Genomic DNA, 23,308 nt, shown 5'->3' on the forward strand with positions numbered 1-23,308 from the left:
AATTTGACTAATTTTGCAACAAACCTTTAAAGGTTTCCATACTCTTCAATCTCATCAAGATTTCCATTTTTTATATTTGACCATTTTTTAGTGTTTCAAAAGTCATCATTTTAATGTTTCAAAAGTCAAAAACATTTCGATAGTTTTTGAAAGCTTTCTAATTAACCAATTTTGTTTTAAATTTTACAATTATGTCTAAATTATTTAGTAAAATACAACCTTACTTTTTCGATTTAATATATCTAACTTTAGAGTCATTGAATGTAATGAAACAAAAGTTAAATTAAAAATTCATTTATAATAAAATATACATGTATTTATTTATGTTTTTATATAATACCCTTAATTTAGTCTTAATATTCACAATAAATTTAAACCTATTTTAAATACGAAATTTGACAATCTTGCAACAAACCTTTAAATGTTATCATTTCTTCATCTCAACAAGGTTTTCATTTTTTATATTTGATTATTTTTTAATTATCCATAAATGTCAAAATTAATGTCTAAAATAAACCCCCTATTTTAATGTTTCCATAATTTTTGGGAGTATTTCTAAATAACCGATTTGATTTTAAATTTTGTAATTATATCTAAATTATTTAGTCAAGATTTTTCAAGTTGTATAGGTAACAGATTTGTGAGTTAATATGTGGAGTTGGTGATTGGGTTACTATCGCGTTATTATTCATATTTTGTTTTTAGGTATTATAGATTTTTATTATATTGTAGTTATTTTTTTGAATGATCAACAAGTTATATTGCAGCTTTTAAACTTTCAGTAAATTATTCAAAGTATTACCATAATTATATAGTTATCTTTAAATACTATTAAATCAATACAATGTGGACACATGGCCTTCAACTAGGCTGTCCACATTGGCAATCCAGTCAGCAAGTTTCCTATCTCAGATTGTCTAATATTGTGACACGTGTCCTGCTCTCCAGACACCAAAAATAACAAAACCGGTTTTTTTTCACAAAAAATGGTTGCAGCCAGCGATTCTCTCTCTAATCTCCTCATCATTATACGAACCCTAATTCCGCCGGTAAGATCTACAATCAATTCCACCACTGATATTCGTTGTAACTTCCCGATGAATATACGAATCCTACATCCGTCGATTCGATTCACCATGGAACCTCTAGATTGTTTACCAACAATACGAGCCCTAATTCTGTCGTTCGGTTACGCGTCTATTGGAGACATCAAAATCCTTGGAATTGATTCTCCGACGATTATATTCAAGGTATCGACCAATCCAATTTTGCAGTTACAATATTTTATTTTACTTTTTTTAATTAGTTCCGGCCAATCTGTTATACATATATTTGTTGATATATGACTTTTCCGGTCAATTATTTTTATTGTGTTTATTTTATTTTATGTAAATCGTACCTATTTCTGGATAATTTTATTTAAAATTAGTAATTGTTTTGTTTGTTCAAGTATTATAATTTTCCGGTTAACATGTTCTTATAGTTTTGTTATTCAAAAACTTGATATTTAAATTTCCGGCTAACATCTGTTCAATTTATTATGGCGGTCATTTTTATATTATGTTTTTATATTTAAATTTCAGAATTTTACATCCGACCAATCTCTGTTTTTATTTCTTTTTAATTTATAATTGTTTTCTTTGTCCAATTATTAATTTATTGTGGCTATCCTGTTTTTACAGTTTTGTTCTGCAAATCTTTAAATTTTGATTTCACGCTAATTTCCGTTTTAGTTTTTTTTTTCGGCCAATTTATTTTTAGTGTAAACAAATAACAGAAACTTTAAATATGGTAAACATTATAGTTTTAGTAACCTTTCAAAATAATAATTGTGAAATTTTAATTTTGTTAAGACTATAAGTTTAGTAAGTTTTGAAATAATAATTGTGATTTTATGATTTCCTTCGCTTTTTTCGTTTACCATATAATAATCCTAAATTAAGGAATATATTTTGAAATATTTTCAAAAAACTCGTTTCATTGTGAAATCTGAATTTAATTTTGTTAACATTATAAGTTTAGAAAGTTTTGAAATAATAATTGTGATTATTTTAAAATAAACTATTTATTTTCAAATTGACAATAATAACAATAATTAATAATTAAGTAAAGAATATATTATTTCGTTGACTTTTTTCGTTAACCATAAAGTAATCTTAAATTAAGGAATATATTTTTGAAATTATTTCAATAAACCCGTTTCATTATGCTAATAATGAAAAACTTACCTTAAATTTATAAATATAATAAATCTGTTATTTTTGGGATAAGTATACCTACAATAAACCGCTAAAATTTGTTTCATTTTTTATTTAGAAACTTTCTAAACATAATACGTTTACCATAATTTATAGTTTATACATTCTGCTATATAAATATCTAGGTAATCACTTAAGCCATTATAATAGTGTTCATAACTATAAATTCTCCAAAAATGTAAGTTCATCCCTTTTTATTCATTTTGTTTATGTTTCAAATAATTTCTTCTAATCTTTTATATTTTTATTTTATTCATAGGTCAGAGGAAGATAAAAAATTTACCATGCTTAATGAGATTGATGTTCTAAAAACATCACCATCAACTCTGAAGGTTAGAGTTTTAAGAATATGGAGCATAAAAGACAACAAAAATGTGAATGAGGATTTTCTGATCGAGATAGTGCTCATGGATGAAAATGTACTTATTTAATATATTTTTTTACTTAAAGATTTTAATTCTCATATATATTTTTTACTTTAATGACAGGAGAATCGAATCCAAGCAACAGTTTACAAACAAGATATCTTTAGATTCAAAAGATTCCTCAAGGAAAGCTCAACTCTGACTATAGTTAATCCGAGCGTTGGTTTAAATGGATTGAACTACCATGTGATTGACTGTCCCAACAAATTGGTGTTGGGACCAAACACACATTTGAATTCATGTCAGGAGTTTGATGGTCGTCTGTTTGGTTTTAAGATGATTTCTTTTGAATCACTAATCAATAAAGATATTTCTTTGAAATCGACAGTTGGTATAAAATAATTTTTTGGCATGCAAATAAATAGATTTATAATTTTAGTCATAGATTTCCATTAAATCTGTTAATAAATTATTTATTTATTTTTCTTTGTATTAGATATTACTGGTCACGTGGTTCATGTGTTCAAGAGCAATGCTTCAAACGTGAAGGATAAAAACAAGCGTACGATGGAGATATGTGATTTACGGTATTACTATTACACCTATCATTTGATTACATATTTAGGTTAATAAACTTTATACTTATGACTGTTTGTAACGCTTCTGTAATTTCAGTGGAAACTGTGTGTATCTCACACTATGGGATCATTATGTGTCTGAGCTCTCCAAATATGTTGTCACACCCTCAAAATTCACTAACGGAGTTTTACCGTCAGAGGGTGTGAACTAACAGGATCGGAATCTTTAGTTATAATCAAACCATAAAACAAAGTTTCAAAACCATGAAAACGTTTACGAGTAATTAAATGCGGAAGCGTAAAACCATAGCAAACAATGTTACGTCACGCAGGACGACTTAAAACCCAATGATAACAGTTTAAAAATAATTTTGCATAATTAAAATGTTTCAAGTAATGCATGTTCCTAAACCGCGCGCCCGCCTCGGCTACCTGAGAATAACATACTAAAAGTGTCAACACAAGGTTGGTGAGTTCACAAGTTATATAAAAATAGAGCGTTTAGCGTTTTGTGTTAAGCGTTTTGCGTTAAGCGTTTTGCGTTACCAGATAGTGTTATGTCAATTATATATCTATAGGTAGCTAGCCCATAAAACAAGTATCACTAAGTGTTCGACATCGAAGCTGACTGTTTATCATTTGCCTTGCCACCAGGTCATCCAGACCATGGTATGTGTTTAGCCAAGATTACACCCACTCGACCTCCAGTCGAGTTTAGCGTTGGGTGGGGTTTGTCAAACCCAGTAGTACTACTCAACAATGACTCGCTATTATCCAATATTAAACGGTTCGATGTGAATGAAGGACTTTAGTTAACGCGTTTGCCACTTAGTCTTTACAAGTGATATATAATCTATATTAACAAAATCTTAAATGCGTTTCGGAGTATGTTATCTCCCCCAAGTGAAAAGCGTTTAAAAAGTTTAAAAGGGGAAAGTGAAACTCACTGTTTGCGAAGTATTCCCAAAATAATTCACCAAGATGCGCGTCACAGAAAAACTCTCTCTAGCGTTCTAAAAAAACAAAGAGATTTTTCTAAGTGTCGGAATATTATCGAGTCTCTAGACCCGGCACATAATACCTATGCACATAACATGTTTCGTGTTTCGTTTGTGAATTGTGTGTGACTTTAACAAATGTATTTGTTATACGTTACATGTGTAAGCAATTATTTACGTGTCATGTATTCATAAAGTACATCACTAGCAATTACTCCCCGTAAAGGGCAATTTGGTCAACACATAACAATTAACTAGCCATCATTCCCCATGAGGGCAATTTGGTCAAATCATGACAATCAATTAGCAATTATTCCCCGCAAGGGCAATTTGGTCAAAACATAACAATTATATAGCAAGTATCATGTTTCATGCATTTTCACTTAACTCAGCAGCTAGTTTCACCGAGACAGAAATCCTACTTGAAAGATTGTACTATTCCACCAATCATAGCATCTCAATTAATTTACCAAAAATCATTACAAAAGCATATATGTCTTAGGTTTCCAGAACATATTTTATTATATTTTTATTCCACATAGGTTTCTCACAATCATCAAATCATTACAGCAAACTCATAACAGTCAAATTCATGCGCAACAGAATGTTATTTGAGATTCCCGTTAAACGAAAAATCCAATAAATGCAAGACCACTTGGGTTAGGTTCCTAACTCAATGAGTCAACTTCCAGAAGTGGAACCAACCCAATTAGTCTCGTAGTTCATGAGATATAACATTTACAAAACAACCTAAAAGCAGGTCTAACAGCTCAGCTTTGCACAACGTTTTTGTAAAATCATAAAAGTTAACCTTTACTTGTCCAAAAATTACAAGTTTATATTCTTTAGAAACTAGACTCAACCTAGTTTACTGTAGTATCAACAATATCAACCAATTTTCACATTTACACCTCGTTACAGTCAATTAAACATCAATAACACAATCTGTCCAGAAACTGTTTGCATCCAAACTCAACATATTAACTATCTATGGACCATCATGCATTCATATAACACTCTAGACTCCATAAACACTATCCATGCACATCAATTACACATTACATACATGATTAGGGTTTTTGTTTGAACTCAAATCAAAGACACAAGCAATTAACATGTAACAATATCCATTCTAGTTATCATATCATCATCAAAACAACAACAATCATATAAACTACATACACACATAAAATCGGCCCTTAGGGTTCCCAATTAACCCATTAAACAACAAAATTAAGTATAAAGTATGCATAGGATAGTCGTTTATACCTTCCTAGCACCTTAATCTTCGATCAAAGACTTGAGAACTTGATTGTATGTGTGTATATAGGTGGCGGCAGCCAAGGGAGCCAAGGGAGAATTTCCGATCGGGATTGTGGGGGGAAGAGAATAATAAGTTAGGGTTTAGTATTATTATTTATAATAATACTATGTTACACTTTGGCCCCTCCACTTCTAAGTATTACTTATCTAGCTTAACTAACTTGTTTACATCTTGAGTTAGTGTTTATAACGATGTTATCACACAACACATAAGTCTAACACATAATTATCACATAAGTACTGTTTTGACGTTTTTTGTTTATTCACCAATCGTTTGCGTCAACTCGTTTGCGTTTCGGTGCAATTCCCGAAAGACTACACATGTACTAAGTGTTAAGCGTCATTTAAACCCTAGTTTAAATGTAATGAGGTGTGCGTTATAGATTCAATGATCTTAAGTTTGAATTGACGGAGTTGAGTTAACGGAGTTAACCTGAAATTGACGATTGTCACATATGTAATTGAACATTTTGATGAAGGCCATGCGATAGTTATACTTCAGTTTGGTAGGGTTAAGTATTATACCGGTTCTGATGGTAAAGGTAACTATGTCTACTATTTTTAACTTTCTTGTGTTTTAACATGTCACTAACTTAAACTAATGTGTCGGTTTATAATTTTCCTTTTTTTAGAGAAAGTTTATGTGTCGAATTCTTTTGGATCTAATGTTAGCCGTTTCTTTATAAACGACTATTTATTTGAGATTGAAGAATACAAAAACAGGTATATTATTAAACCAATATTGTTTTCATTTATTTATTAAGTTTGTAATTTCATATTATATTACGTATTCCTAAATTCATTAAATATTTAATTTTTTAGTTTGGTGGACCTGCTAAATGCCAATGATGTTTCTGTTTGTAAACCGATTCCGGTGAAGATGTTGTCGTCTGTTGATGAGGAGTTTTTGAGAGCAACAGATTTTTTTAACATCGGTGATATTTGCACAATTATATTTGTAAGTTAATTATTAAATTCACTATTTGTAAGATTATATTGCATAATTTGTTTTTTACTTATTTGCAGCCTAAGAATATCATTATCCTTGTAACAATTAAGGCCATATGTCCAGATACAGAGTGGTATTACATTGGCTGTAATACTTGTAGCCGTAAACTTATGGAAAATAATGGTGAAGGGGGAAATGAATATGAATGCAAAACAGAAAGATGCAACGTGTTAAGTGTTCTTCCTACACCTAGGTACTTGGTGAAAAAAAATTCAAATGTTTATTGACAAAATATACAATATTTGGTTTTGCTTCCTATTAACCTATTTTAAAAATTATGTAGATTCAAGATCAAGATAAGGGTTCAAGATTCGACAGGAGTTGTGTCGTTGTGACAATCGTCAATTTCAGGTTAACTCCGTTAACTCAACTCCGTCAATTCAAACTTTAAGATCGTTAAATCTATAACGCACACTTCATTACATTTAAACTAGGGTTTAAATGACGCTTAACACTTACTACATGTGTAGTCTTTCGGGATTTGCACCGAAACGCAAACGAGTTGACGCAAACGATTGATAAATGAACGAAAAACGTCAAAACAATAATTATGTGATAATTATGTGTTAGATATATGTGTGTTACTTGATTATGTTATGTGGAATGTTAAACAAGAAACAAGAACCAATTAGTTAGGCTAGAGATGTAACACTTGGAAGTAGAGGGACTAGAGTGTAACTTGTATAATTATAAATATAACCTTAACTACAAACCCTAACTTATTTTCTTTTCTTTTCCCCCACACCACAAACCCCGATCGGCCCTCCCTTTGTTCTCCACGGCTGCCGTCCACAAGAACACACACATATACACATCAAATCAAGTGATTAATCCAAGAACTAGGTGCTAGGAAGGTATAATTGATCATCCTTTACCTTCTTGTTGTTTAATTTTGATGTTTAATGGGTTAAGTACAAACCCTAGGCAGCCGATTTTGTTCATGTATATGGTTAATATGATTGTTGTTATTTGGATAATGAATTGATAACTAGATTGATGTTGTTGCATGATTCATTGTTGTCTTTGATTTGAGTTAAAACACAAACCCTAATCTTGTATGTATGGTGTAATTGAGATGCATGGATAGTAGTATTAGTGTCTAGCATGTTATATGATTTATTTGTGATCCATGGCTAGTGAAATTGTTAAGTTTTGATGTGAACAGAATCTGGGCAGAATGTGTATACGATGTTTAAATGACTGTAACGAAGTGTAAACGTGAAAATTGGTTGAGATTGTGGGTACTGCAGTAAACTAGGTTGAGTCTAGTTTCCATGAAGTATAAGTTTGTAATTTTTGGACAAGTAGAAGTGTACTTTTATTATTTTACAAAAACGTGGTGCAAAGCTGAGCTGTTAGACCTGCTGTTAGGTTAAGTTGTAAATGTTATATCTCATGAACCACGAGGCCAATTGGGTTGGTTCCACTTCTGGAAGTTGACTCATTGAGTTAGGAACCAAACCCAAGTGGTCTTGCATTTATTGGATTTTTCGTTTAACGGGAATTGCAAATAACATTCTGTTGCGCATGAATCTGACTGATATGAGTTTGCTGTAATGTTTTGGTCATTATAAGAAAAATATGTGGAATAAAAATAAGATAAAATATGTTCTGGAAACCTAAGATATGTATGCTTCTGTGGTGATTTTTGGTGAATTAATTGAGACGTTATGATCGGTGAAATAGTACAATCTTTCAAGTAGAAATTCTGTCATAATGAAACTAACTGCTGAGTTGTGTAAAAATGCATGAAATATGATAGTTTTTATATATTTGTTATGTTTTGACCAAAATACCCTTGCGGGGAATAGTTGCTAATTGATTGCCATGAATTGACCAAATTGCCCTTATGGGGAATAATGGTTAGTTAATTTTGTTTGTTGACCAAAATGCCCTTACGGGGATAATTGCTAGTAAAGTATGTTATTAGTACGTGACACGAAAGTAATTGCTCACTCATGTATCGTATCACAATTGTACTTGTTTAAGTCACACACGATTCACAAACGAAACACGAAATCTGTTACGTGCATAGGTATTATGTGCCGAGTCTAGAGACTCGTTAAACGTACCGATACTTAGAAAATCTCTTTGTTATTTAGAACGCTAGAGAGTTTCTACGACGCGCATCACTTGGTGATCTATATCGGGATATTCTTCGCAAACAGTGAGTTTCACTTACCCCGCTCTTTGAACTGTTTTCAAACGTTTTTCACTTGGGGGAGATAACATACTCCGATAAACGCATTTTCTGAGATAAACGCATATTTAAGATTTTGTTATAAATTATATATCACTTGTAAAGGCTAAGCGGCAAACGTAACATTTGAAGTCCCACACATCGAACCGGTTAATATTTGGAATAGCGAGTCACTGTTGAGTAGTACTACTGGGTTTGACAAACCCCACCCGACGCTAAGCTCAACTGGAGGTTGAGTGGGTGTAATTTTGGCTAACACTTACCATGGTCTGGGTTGACCTGGTGACGGGCACTTGATAAACAGTCAGCTTCGGTCTCGAACCACTTAGCGATACTTGTTGTATAGATTAGCTACCTATCGATATATAATTTGACGTAACACTATCTGGTAATGCAAACACTTAAACGCCGTAACGTGGTTACGCAACACTTAAACGCCGTAACGTGGTTACGCAACACTTAAACGCCGTAACGTGGTTACGCAACACTGAAACGCCGTAACGAGGTTACGCAAAACGCTAAACGATTTATCTTATATAACTTGTGAACTCACCAACCTTGTGTTGACACTTTTAGTATGTTATTCTCAGGTAGCCGAGGCGGGCGCGCGGTTTAGGATCATGCATTAAATGAAAACACTTTTATTCTGCAAACTTATTTTTAACAGTTATCTTTGGTTTTAAGTCGTCCTGCGTGACGCAGCTTTTGAATTAAGGTTTTTACGCTTCCGCACTTATTTGCATTTAAACGTTTTTATGGTTTGATTATAACTGATGATTCCGATCCTGCCAGTTCACACCCTCTGACGGTAAAACTCCGTGAGTGGATTTTGAGGGTGTGACAGATTGGTATCAGAGCTATTGGTTATAGCGAACTAGAAGCTGCATGCATACTAGACTATAACCGCGACGACCCATTAGTTATAATGATACGCACTGCATAGGTTTGTGTAGTCTGGTAATCTTATCTCTTTATCTCTTTCACTCATACGCGCGCATACACGGCTTACCTGTAGGAATGTCGACGCCACCCTCATCATCATCCGATTCGATGACGCATGCTCACGGGAAGGAACCTCAGTTACCTACCGCCTCGCCACCCCGCGTAGTCCCGGAACTCGAAGCTCCCGCACCGAAGAGGTACCGCCTATCCGGAGGCCTTTACAAAAACGACGTTAGCTGGGATTGGTACCCTAACATGATCAGACGTATGGTCTATCGCGAACAAGTTCCCCCGTTGCCTCACCCGAACCATCCTGCTTATCCCAACACCCTACCACCCATAACCGAACCTGTAGAGTGAGTTCTCGCAGCTGTCGTTTCTTGTTTGGAGCGTGATGTGGGTTACATGCGCTACACGAGAGAGAACGTTTCCAGACTGTTTAAAGACGGAACCGAGACTAAGGAGGAGATTGCCCGCATGGCAGCGGCAATGAAAGATATGCAAGAGACTAGTGAGCAACAAATGAAGGTTATGATGAAGATGCAAGCTGAGATGATAGACTTGCAAGAGCAACTCCAAGAAGCAAGGACCCGAACTGAGATAGCGTTAGAGCGTTGCGATGTCTTACAAATGCAACTTGCTCAGAACGCAGCCGAACCTGAGGCAGAGCCTGAGGCCGAGCCCGAGGCAGAGCCTGAAGTAGAACCTGAAGAAGATCCCGAAGAGGAGCTTGAGGAAGATCCCGAGGAAGATCCGCCGAGCAAGAGAATAGAAATGTACATTGATGGTTTAGCACCGCAAATTCAGGGCATGGTGACGTCTTCCCGACCAGCCACGATCCAACAAGCGATCCGTTTAGCTCACAAACTGACGGATCAGGCTGTGACCCAAGGTGCGTTACCACCTAGGGGTTCGACCACTAAAGCCCGTGACAACCCGAGTAATGACCACGTCAGCAACAGTAACAGCAACAGCAACCGGAACAGCGGGAAGAGAAAGTTTGACAACACCAGATCTTCATCCTCGAACCTCCCACCGCAACACCACTACCGTAAGCCCGAATTTACTCGGAGCTTTAACACTCATAATCACAACAACAACACCAACCACAACGGTAGCGGGCAGGTTTCGAGCGGATATGCTGGGAAATATCCAAAGTGCAACAGGTGCAACTTTCATCATGTTGGCCAGTGTGACCGTGTCAAGTGTCAAAGATGCGGAAAGATAGGTCACCAAGCGAAAGAATGTAGAGGAGACCTTGCGGCAAAGGGTGCTCCTAAGCCACCGATGACAACTAAGGGATGCTTTGAATGTGGGCAGGAAGGTCATTTCCGGAAGGATTGCCCCAAGCTGAAACAGAATGACAACAATGGGGGTAATGGAAGTGGCAGTAATGGTGGAGGCAATGGCAAAGGAAGAGCGTTTGTGATTGGATCGGGTCAAGCCCGCAATGATCCGCATGTGGTGTCTGGTAAGTTCCCTGTAAACGATTGTTTTGCTTCTGTTTTATTTGACACTGGAGCTGATAGGAGTTTTGTGTCGAAAGCCTTTAGCCAACTTTTAGACCTTACTCCAACCCCGTTAGACGCTAAGTTTCCTGTCGAATTAGCTAACGGTAAAACTGTAGTAACAACTCATATACTTGCGGGATGTAAGTTGAAACTGTCAGGTCATGTCTTTGATATCGACCTTATTCCTTTTACGCTTAGTAGTTTCGATGTTGTTGTCGGCATGGACTGGTTATCCGAGAAACGAGCGGAGATTATATGCCATAATAAGATAGTCCATATTACCACCCCTTCCGGCGAGATCATTTCGGTCCGAGGCGAGAGAAGCGGCATGACCACCAGCGTCATTACCCTTTTGAAGGCACAGAAGTATCTACGAAAGGGTCATCCGGCAATTTTGGCGCAGATTGTTGAGAAACCCGCGGAGGAGAAACGAATTGAAGACATACCGGTTGTGCGAGACTTTCCGGAAGTTTTCCCAGAGGATTTGCCCGGACTCCCTCCTATTCGTCAAGTCGAATTCCAAATCGAGTTGACACCCGGTGCAGCACCCATAGCACGAGCCCCGTATCGGCTCGCACCGGCGGAACTTCAGGAGTTGTCCACTCAGTTGCAAGATTTGTTGGATAAGGGTTTTATCCGACCTAGCTCATCGCCATGGGGAGCCCCTGTCTTGTTTGTCCGAAAGAAAGACGGGACTTTCCGAATGTGCATCGACTACCGGGAGTTGAACAAGGTGACGGTCAAGAACCGTTATCCTTTACCCCGAATTGATGATTTGTTTGACCAGCTTCAAGGATCGAGTTACTACTCGAAGATTGATCTACGATCCGGTTACCACCAGCTGAGAGTGCGCGAAGAAGATATCTCAAAGACGGCTTTCAGAACACGGTATGGTCACTACGAGTTTTCGGTTATGCCTTTTGGCCTAACCAACGCGCCAGCCGTATTTATGGATCTCATGAATCGAGTATGCAAGGCGTACCTCGACAAGTTCGTGATTGTTTTCATCGATGATATTCTCGTCTACTCCAAGAACGAGACTGACCACGAAGAGCACCTAAGGGTAATTCTGGAACTATTGAAGAAGGAACAACTGTATGCTAAACTCTCGAAATGTGAATTTTGGCTTCGCGAGGTTCACTTTTTAGGACATGTGATCAACGAGAATGGTATACATGTCGATCCCGGTAAGGTAGAGGCCATCAAAAACTGGGAAGCACCTAAGACTCCGACTGAGGTGCGACAATTCCTAGGACTGGCCGGCTACTACCGGCGTTTCATCGAGGGATTTTCAAAAATTGCTCAACCCCTCACCGCTATGACCCACAAGGGCACTAAGTACAACTGGGGTGACGCGCAAGAATCCGCTTTTCAACTGTTGAAAACCAAGCTTTGTAGCGCCCCTATTTTAGCCCTCCCCGAGGGAACGGAAAATTTTGAGGTACACTGTGACGCATCTATACAAGGTCTCGGTTGTGTGCTGATGCAACTCGAGAAGGTTATAGCCTACGCCTCTAGACAACTACGGGTTCACGAGAAGAACTACACGACCCATGATTTGGAACTCGGAGCTGTGGTGTTTGCTCTTAAGATATGGAGGCATTACTTGTACGGTACCAAGTTTACCATTTACACCGACCACAAGAGTCTCCAACATATCTACGATCAGAAGGAGCTGAACATGCGACAGCGTCGTTGGGTCGAGCTGCTTAAAGATTACGATTGTGCCATCAAGTACCACCCTAGCAAGGCCAATGTGGTGGCCGACGCCCTCAGCAGAAAGGAAACAGATAAACCCAGACGGGTGAGAGCATTGCAACTCACGATTCATGCCAGCTTACCCGATCAGATTCGCGATGCGCAACTGGAAGCTTTGAAAGATGATAATCTTCCGTCGGAACTCATGCGGGGCATGAACAAGCAACTTGAAACCAGATCGGACGGGGCCAGATATTTTGAGAACCGGATTTGGGTTCCACGATACGGAGAGTTGAGAACTCTAGTGATGGATGAAGCTCATAAGTCCCGATATTCTATCCACCCTGGCTCAGATAAAATGTATCATGATTTAAAGGCACTTTACTGGTGGCCGAACATGAAAGCCGACATTGCCACCTACGTGAGCAAATGCTTGACTTGTGCCAGAGTCAAGATAGAATACCAGAAACCATCTGGTCTACTGCAACAACCGGAACTCCCAATGTGGAAATGGGAGCACATCTCAATGGATTTTATTACGGGTTTGCCTAAGACACCGACGGGATGCGATACCATCTGGGTGATCGTTGACCGGTTGACTAAATCGGCACACTTCCTAGCAATTAAGGAAACGGACAAAATGGAAAGACTGACTCGCGTATACATGAAAGAAGTGGCGTCTAGACAAGGAGTGCCTGTCTCGATCATTTCCGACCGAGATTCTCGTTTCACCTCGCACTTTTGGAAGTCGCTGCAAAGCGCACTAGGCACCCGTCTCGATATGAGTACAGCATACCATCCTCAGACGGATGGGCAAAGTGAACGGACTATTCAGACCCTGGAGGATATGTTGCGTGCATGCGTTTTAGATTTCGGAAAAAGTTGGGAACCCCACTTACCCTTGGTAGAGTTTTCGTATAATAACAGCTACCACGCAAGTATTAAGGCAGCGCCGTTTGAAGCGCTGTACGGACGGAAGTGTCGATCACCACTCTGCTGGGCAGAGGTGGGTGACAGCCAAATCACTGGTCCGGAACTAGTACTCGAAACCTCGGAAAAGATTGTTCAAATCCGAAATCGCATGGCAGCAGCACGAGATCGCCAAAAGAGTTACGCCGACAAGCGCCGAAAACCTCTCGAATTTCAAGTGAACGATCGGGTGTTACTCTAAGTCTCACCTTGGAAAGGTGTGGTTCGCTTTGGAAAGCGAAACAAACTCAACCCACGGTATGTTGGTCCGTACCGGATAACTGAGCGCATTGGTCCGGTGGCGTACCGACTGGACCTACCAACAGAACTCAGTGGCGTACACGATGTATTCCACGTATCAAATTTGAAGAAATGCCTATCTGATGAATCCCAAGTAGTCCCTTTGGAGGAACTACAAATTGATGAACAGTTACGTTTCATTGAAGAACCAGTCGAGGTTTTGGATTGGGAAACCAAAACGCTCAAACACAGCAAAATTCCAATCGTTAAGGTTCGTTGGAACTCGAGACGTGGACCGGAGTTCACGTGGGAACGCGAGGATCAAATGATGAAAAAGTATCCTCACCTTTTTGAAGGGCTAACCAAACACAGAAAACCGCGAAACTCGGCAAACCGTCAAACATCACCGGAGGTATGAATTAAATTTCGGGACGAAATTTCTTTCTACTAGGGGATGATATGACAAATTGAAATTTTTTTTTTTTTACTCTTTCAGACTCTCATCACGACTTGACTCAAATTTTCGGGACGAAAATTCTTTAACATGGGAATGATGTGACAATCGTCAATTTCAGGTTAACTCCGTTAACTCAACTCCGTCAATTCAAACTTTAAGATCGTTAAATCTATAACGCACACTTCATTACATTTAAACTAGGGTTTAAATGACGCTTAACACTTACTACATGTGTAGTCTTTCGGGATTTGCACCGAAACGCAAACGAGTTGACGCAAACGATTGATAAATGAACGAAAAACGTCAAAACAATAATTATGTGATAATTATGTGTTAGATATATGTGTGTTACTTGATTATGTTATGTGGAATGTTAAACAAGAAACAAGAACCAATTAGTTAGGCTAGAGATGTAACACTTGGAAGTAGAGGGACTAGAGTGTAACTTGTATAATTATAAATATAACCTTAACTACAAACCCTAACTTATTTTCTTTTCTTTTCCCCCACACCACAAACCCCGATCGGCCCTCCCTTTGTTCTCCACGGCTGCCGTCCACAAGAACACACACATATACACATCAAATCAAGTGATTAATCCAAGAACTAGGTGCTAGGAAGGTATAATTGATCATCCTTTACCTTCTTGTTGTTTAATTTTGATGTTTAATGGGTTAAGTACAAACCCTAGGCAGCCGATTTTGTTCATGTATATGGTTAATATGATTGTTGTTATTTGGATAATGAATTGATAACTAGATTGATGTTGTTGCATGATTCATTGTTGTCTTTGATTTGAGTTAAAACACAAACCCTAATCTTGTATGTATGGTGTAATTGAGATGCATGGATAGTAGTATTAGTGTCTAGCATGTTATATGATTTATTTGTGATCCATGGCTAGTGAAATTGTTAAGTTTTGATGTGAACAGAATCTGGGCAGAATGTGTATACGATGTTTAAATGACTGTAACGAAGTGTAAACGTGAAAATTGGTTGAGATTGTGGGTACTGCAGTAAACTAGGTTGAGTCTAGTTTCCATGAAGTATAAGTTTGTAATTTTTGGACAAGTAGAAGTGTACTTTTATTATTTTACAAAAACGTGGTGCAAAGCTGAGCTGTTAGACCTGCTGTTAGGTTAAGTTGTAAATGTTATATCTCATGAACCACGAGGCCAATTGGGTTGGTTCCACTTCTGGAAGTTGACTCATTGAGTTAGGAACCAAACCCAAGTGGTCTTGCATTTATTGGATTTTTCGTTTAACGGGAATTGCAAATAACATTCTGTTGCGCATGAATCTGACTGATATGAGTTTGCTGTAATGTTTTGGTCATTATAAGAAAAATATGTGGAATAAAAATAAGATAAAATATGTTCTGGAAACCTAAGATATGTATGCTTCTGTGGTGATTTTTGGTGAATTAATTGAGACGTTATGATCGGTGAAATAGTACAATCTTTCAAGTAGAAATTCTGTCATAATGAAACTAACTGCTGAGTTGTGTAAAAATGCATGAAATATGATAGTTTTTATATATTTGTTATGTTTTGACCAAAATACCCTTGCGGGGAATAGTTGCTAATTGATTGCCATGAATTGACCAAATTGCCCTTATGGGGAATAATGGTTAGTTAATTTTGTTTGTTGACCAAAATGCCCTTACGGGGATAATTGCTAGTAAAGTATGTTATTAGTACGTGACACGAAAGTAATTGCTCACTCATGTATCGTATCACAATTGTACTTGTTTAAGTCACACACGATTCACAAACGAAACACGAAATCTGTTACGTGCATAGGTATTATGTGCCGAGTCTAGAGACTCGTTAAACGTACCGATACTTAGAAAATCTCTTTGTTATTTAGAACGCTAGAGAGTTTCTACGACGCGCATCACTTGGTGATCTATATCGGGATATTCTTCGCAAACAGTGAGTTTCACTTACCCCGCTCTTTGAACTGTTTTCAAACGTTTTTCACTTGGGGGAGATAACATACTCCGATAAACGCATTTTCTGAGATAAACGCATATTTAAGATTTTGTTATAAATTATATATCACTTGTAAAGGCTAAGCGGCAAACGTAACATTTGAAGTCCCACACATCGAACCGGTTAATATTTGGAATAGCGAGTCACTGTTGAGTAGTACTACTGGGTTTGACAAACCCCACCCGACGCTAAGCTCAACTGGAGGTTGAGTGGGTGTAATTTTGGCTAACACTTACCATGGTCTGGGTTGACCTGGTGACGGGCACTTGATAAACAGTCAGCTTCGGTCTCGAACCACTTAGCGATACTTGTTGTATAGATTAGCTACCTATCGATATATAATTTGACGTAACACTATCTGGTAATGCAAAACACTTAAACGCCGTAACGTGGTTACGCAACACTTAAACGCCGTAACGTGGTTACGCAACACTTAAACGCCGTAACGTGGTTACGCAACACTTAAACGCCGTAACGTGGTTACGCAACACTGAAACGCCGTAACGAGGTTACGCAAAACGCTAAACGATTTATCTTATATAACTTGTGAACTCACCAACCTTGTGTTGACACTTTTAGTATGTTATTCTCAGGTAGCCGAGGCGGGCGCGCGGTTTAGGAGCATGCATTAAATGAAAACACTTTTATTCTGCAAACTTATTTTTAACAGTTATCTTTGGTTTTAAGTCGTCCTGCGTGACGCAGCTTTTGAATTAAGGTTTTTACGCTTCCGCACTTATTTGCATTTAAACGTTTTTATGGTTTGATTATAACTGATGATTCCGATCCTGCCAGTTCACACCCTCTGACGGTAAAACTCCGTGAGTGGATTTTGAGGGTGTGACAGCGTTGACTCTCTTTGATAGAGATGCTAGAATGCTGATCAACAAAACTTCAGCTGAATTGATTGATTCTCAAAAGCAGGTATGTTTTCAATTACTAAATTTTATAATTATTACAGATAATTGTTAACAAATTGAAAAATCAAGTTTTTTTTTCCACTTATTTTATTACAGAATGAGGTTGAAAACGGTAGATTCCCTGCTGAGTTTGATTGTTTTTTAGAAATGAAATTTGCTTTTAAGGTCGATGTGGCAGAGTTCAATTTCAGAAACAATGTGGAAGATTATGGTATAAACAAGCTTACTGATGACACTAATATTCTCACTGAATTACAGAAAAGGCAGAATGGACGTTTGGTAATTATTTAAAACTAAATTCATTTTATAGTTAATGTTATTTTATAATTATTTTCATTAACCGATTTTGTTGTTACACTTTTAATTTCAGCAAACCGATTCTAATTATGTTTCATTGGGAGCATCTATGTCAGAATTTCAATCATCCGGTTCTATTTCCGTCAAGGTAAATATGTTTGTTACATATGATAATTGAAACTTATACATATAGGTGACACAAAGATGTGTGACATGATTTTGTTATATTGATTACTTTGTTAATTGTTAATAACAGATTTTGGATATTGGAGATAACCAAACCCCAAGTTCTAATGTATGGTCAGGATGTGGCAAATGAGGAGAAAGGAATGTCAACGTCTTCTGACGATAAACTTAAGAGAAAATTGGTTGATGTTTTTGAAGTTGACGATCAAACTAGCATGTCGGCCAATAAGTTTAAGTCAAATATTATTGAAGAGATGGGCAACAACAGTGAATCCTGTGATGTTGCAACTATTTTAACTCCTAAGTTGGAGAAGGATTCTAAGTGAACGGTTAAACTTTGGTTTTGAACTTATTTGTTTTGGTTTTACATCTTTATTATTTTTAATACAAACCAATAAGTGGGAACAAAGATCTATATAACATATAATTTGAGGATGGTTCCTATAGTGGAAGACAATAATCCTTGCTACTAAACTAAAATCCCATCAATAATAAATAATAAACAAAGTGACACAAACATATAAAATTTGTAGAAAGGATAGCCAAGTTCCATGAATTTTCAGCTTTTAACAATTTTGTTATTGTGAACTATAACTTCCAGTCAAATATTTGTCTCAAGTCATTTTTTGGTTAACGAAAATCGAACCAATGCTCAAAACTGAATTAACTAAAACCACGTTAACTGAAATCAATCAGTTTTTAAACTATTTTAACCAAATAATTCGGCTCAAAACCAAACCAACTTGCGCACGACCCTAAATGTGATGAGAAAGAATAAAATAAAAAAGTAAAATTACCTAAAATCCATAAGGCAACAAAATTTCAACTTATGAAAAAAAGGGAAAAAATCATAAAAATAATTAAGGAGCCCGTTTTGACTTGTCCATTTTGGTCAACCAAGATGACACTTTTTTTAAAACGGGCCATTTACACCCAAATCAAGTTAACACTTTTTGTAAACGTCAGATGCCGTTTAACCAAAACCCTTTTGATCCGAATTCGTTTTGACATGTCTCCCAAAATCCATTCTGACCCGGCCAACACTTCAGGCTTGATTTAGAAGCCGATCGTGAGCTCAATTTCAACTTGTTTGCATCCACAAAACAGTAAGCATGAATGAATCCCAAAAATCAACCACTTAATACTTTACATGGGCTTTCAGCTTGATCTATTAATTATTGATGCTAATAAAATAGGCTACTATCAAGTTTTACATGGTCACACCAACAACATTAATGCTAATACAGTAGGCTACTACCAGCGTGGCTAAACCCCTGATGCATGGTGAAGACACCAAAAACTTTAAACTCTCCATTGCTGTTATGTTCGACTGTTTTCTTCAAACAGAGAATCAAGCACTGGGTGGGGTCAAAATTCATTAGAAATGAGTCAATGACATATAAACTACTTACAAAATATTAATGTCGCCAATAATAAAATTAATAGTCCAAACAAACCTGTTTTCTTAAAATAATTTGTGCGTACCAAATGCCAAAGAATTTCTAACTCTTTCTACCTAAAGCTAAATTAAATATAAAATGAGTGAATCGATATAATAAAAGAATCCAACTAAAAATTAGAGTTTCCCACGTGAAAACAACAAAATGAAATCCAAAATGGTAATTACCTTGAATCCGTTTGCCAATGTTTTTGCAAAGAACCGGTTCTCCAAAAACAGTGCCTGCAAAAAAATAAAAAATAAAAAAGAAGTGAAATCTAGTAATGTCATACATATTAAAAACCATGGTTTTTAAAAAAAGGAATTAATAAGAAACATCGCCAACCATTCAATATATATTATTGTCCGATTTGGACTCTTCCACATACTTTTCAAGGTAACCCGTTTTTTTTCAAATTCTTTGTAACCAGTACATTGCTCTGTTTAATAAGATGATGTAATTTATATTTAGCATACCAGGAGTAATGGTGTTGAACATACCATATAAAAGAAACAAAAACCATAAACAAAATGTGATGAGAAGCAGTGTATGGATTTAGTGTGCAATATAGAGAAACACCGATTGTAATGCTCACCCAATTACAAGTAACTTACATCACTCCTTTAAGCATGTCCTCCTATTAATTTTTCTAATATACAACCAATAAGCAGAGATACTTAATAATGCATATTTTCAACAAAATTAAATCTACCAAACAAAATCCATCAGCCTTCAACAGAAAGAAGAAATCAAAAATTAATGTATTATTATCACACGCCAAGTATAGTATATGGAGTTAGGGTAAATATGAGCCACAAATTAGGATAGTTTAAGGTTTAAGAGCGCTATTTGAGAAACAACCATCTATTGAATGTGGAAGAATAGTGTTTAAGATGAAGTAGAAGAGACGTGCATTGAAACCAATTCGGGGTGGTTTTGTGCAAAGGAAACAAAAACCGTCCTCAACCTCCACTTCAAATTGTAGGGCACTAAATTTACGTTCTAAAACGTGGTCAATATTACAAGCAGTAAAAATAAAAAGGAAGGCTCTTGTTTAAATGACACTTGTTTAACAAAACCTTATTTTATTACATTAGTAGATTTTTATTTTTATTTTTGTATTTAGATATGAAAATGTTGGCTTCAGACTCTTGATCAATTAATGAATACCAGATGTCATTAGAAGCAATTGTTAGACGTGTATCTGGTGATTTCTTTTAAGGTATTACTATCACTACATCATCTATAGATAATAAGTGAAATATGCTTACAAAAATTGTATAAATAACGTATTTTTGTCAATTGTACGAGATTCCAGGGATGAGTACGAAGCTTTGGAAGAGGCTGGTTGGTACCAAGTGGAATTACAACAGTATGCATACTGATATAAGTCGCCAATAACGCTATAATTGATTATTAGATCTATGGATTCAAAGATATGAAATAAAAACGAATTGTTGTTGCTCAACAAGTCTGTTCAAATCTATTTTTCCAAAGTTAAGTGTTTGTGTTAATTAATCAATGAGACCTTTTATATTTTTTCTTTTCAATTTTTGTCATTTTAATGTTGCAAGGATGTCTTTAATCTTATGGGGATGACCACGGTGGAATAAGTCTCTCACAACACGTCTAGTAAGTCTCCATACAATTGGTTTTGGTTTCTCAAATCTTCTTAAAGTGTAATGTTTGTTACGTTATGGCTATTTTTTGTAGTTGGAGTGCACCCGAGACGATGCAATGCGAGTATATCTTGTTTACACTTGCTAATGTTGTAAAGTTATTGTGTTTTTAATTTTTTTAATATAGTTCAGGAGTTTGGTGAGATTGTAATTCCATATAAGCATATTTAGGAACTGTTGTCACTGACTAAAGAGGGAGTTGAAAAATGCAAGGTAACATCTATAAAATATGGTTCTAAATAATTATTAAAATTGAATAAATTATAAAAACTATTGAGGTGTTCATTACTAATTATGTACAGACTTCATGAGATCGGGTGTTTGCGACACACCATTACTAATCATGTACAACTAGAAGTGTTCATTTCAATGAATGTTGTTTTACTGTAGTTGTTTAAATAAGTTTGTTGAAATTCAGTTTAACGACCGGGGAAAGATCTTAGAGATACTATAAGAACTTATTCGCTTGAAAGATCATGTATTAGTCATCTTTTGCCATTTATCCATATTTCATTTTGCAGCGACTATTTCTTGAACTTCATGCTAAGTAATTTGTATTATCTATTTTCTATTATGCAGAAATTATGACAAACGTTAGATAATCTGACATGTAATGGGTTTCAGTAGTAAATTCTGACACGTTAGATAATATTGTTGATGTACAAGAAGTTGATGACAGGGGCAAAAAGGGATTTTTCAGAAAGAGTAAAATGCAAACAGAGAACAACTCAAATGAGGAATGGCAGATTAACTACATGGAAAAATGAGATTTTTGTTCCTACCCTCGGCTTTGAAAACAATATTTTACCGTGTAGCAGACCTTGTCTTGCTTCTGCTAATATAACATTAATCTTTTAGGTTGTTGAAAAACTAAGAAGATGCCATATATTCAGCTTCTTGGTTGGTTATACATAAAAAATGGAATATCGTTGTACTGCAGAAGTTTAGGAAATGAGACTGTACATGTATATGCCAAGGTACATTTACAATTAGTCAAATTAGTCATGTCAATTCGTTTGTTGAACTTTAACCGAACACACAGACATGAACACTTAAACGAGCAAACGAACGGGTCATGAACACTTGAACGCACAGATTGTTTGTTCTTGTCCGTTCGTTAAAAAATTGAGTGTGTTCATTTGTTAAACTTTAACCGAACACACGAACGAACATGAACACGAACACTTAAAAACGAATGGATTTTTTTGTTTGTGTTCGTTCGTTAATAAAATAAACGAGTTCGAGTGTTGAAAAGAATAATCATATATGTGTTTGTTCGTTAAGAAAAGAAACTGTTTGTTCGTTAAGAAAATTAGCATGTTCATGGTTGTATGTTTCAATTCTACTGTTAGAAAAAGAAAATCTAAATTCCAGTTTAAATATCATCATTAATATACCAAACAATTCAAAATTAAACAAATATATTTAAACAAAGGGAATTAAAATATGAAAATCAAATTGATATTAAGTTAATATTATTATAAATAAATTTGAATGAATTTTTAAACGAATCAGTCAATCAACGAATCAAGTATTAATAATAACTTGGCTTTATTAGTAATTTGAGTTGAATTTTGAATTTGACTGCAAATATATACGTAGAACTTATTGAGTTGGAGTCCTGTATTTTCTTTTAATAATTTGACTTTGAACTTTGACAAATTTTTTGCATGAGTTATTATTTCTTTTAATAATTTGACTTTGATTTTTGACAAATTTTTTACATGTGTTATTAGAAATTAATGTTTTTCAATAAGAGTCCTTGCATTTAAATTTGATTTCTTTCAATTATTTGAATTATTTGATCGTACATTTCTTTTTCTTTTAAGTTGATTGATCATTGATTAGTTTGATTTAATATTTATTGTTTAAATAATTTTAGGAATTCATAAGTAACTGAACATGTCATATTATTGACTAGAAACATGAGTAGCAAAGCAAGGTGTGTTTGATGCTCGAGATGCCTGAATATTCTTCGGATCATTGTGGCTTGGTCATTTATTCAAAATATTCAATTTTATTTAGGAATCGACACGTTGGAGCAACGGAGTAGCAGACAACAACTCTAACATAGTGATATGTGGCTTTCAATGTACTCGTTTACGTAAAATTGTTGTTGCTCTATAGATTTCATAAAAAAATTTAGATTTTATGGCATTAGACTACGTGGCCATATGCTTGTATAAATCTAGAAACGAGTACCGCATTTTATATTGTTGTCGCATCAACATCGCGCTGGTTAACA

The 23,308-nt window shown here is 35.8% G+C and overlaps 1 protein-coding gene across 1 annotated transcript; it reads left to right on the forward strand.

The window, feature by feature from the left end:
* The first annotated feature begins 2,542 nt into the window (after window positions 1–2,542).
* Window positions 2,543–18,271, forward strand: LOC143547125 (uncharacterized). The gene is made up of 13 exons (XM_077038622.1): window positions 2,543–2,677; window positions 2,747–3,014; window positions 3,120–3,210; window positions 3,299–3,306; window positions 6,002–6,064; window positions 6,155–6,245; window positions 6,345–6,480; window positions 6,549–6,731; window positions 6,815–6,882; window positions 17,409–17,466; window positions 17,559–17,741; window positions 17,833–17,915; window positions 18,016–18,271. Exons 1-13 carry the CDS (start codon window positions 2,543–2,545, stop codon window positions 18,269–18,271), a joined length of 1,623 nt encoding a protein of 540 aa, XP_076894737.1.
* Window positions 18,272–23,308: the final 5,037 nt, after the last annotated feature.

The sequence above is a fragment of the Bidens hawaiensis genome, unplaced genomic scaffold (genome assembly GCF_021521415.1).
Source record: "Bidens hawaiensis isolate Kalapana, Puna unplaced genomic scaffold, B.hawaiensis_p1.1 tig00014638_1, whole genome shotgun sequence".
Lineage (NCBI taxonomy): Eukaryota > Viridiplantae > Streptophyta > Magnoliopsida > Asterales > Asteraceae > Bidens > Bidens hawaiensis.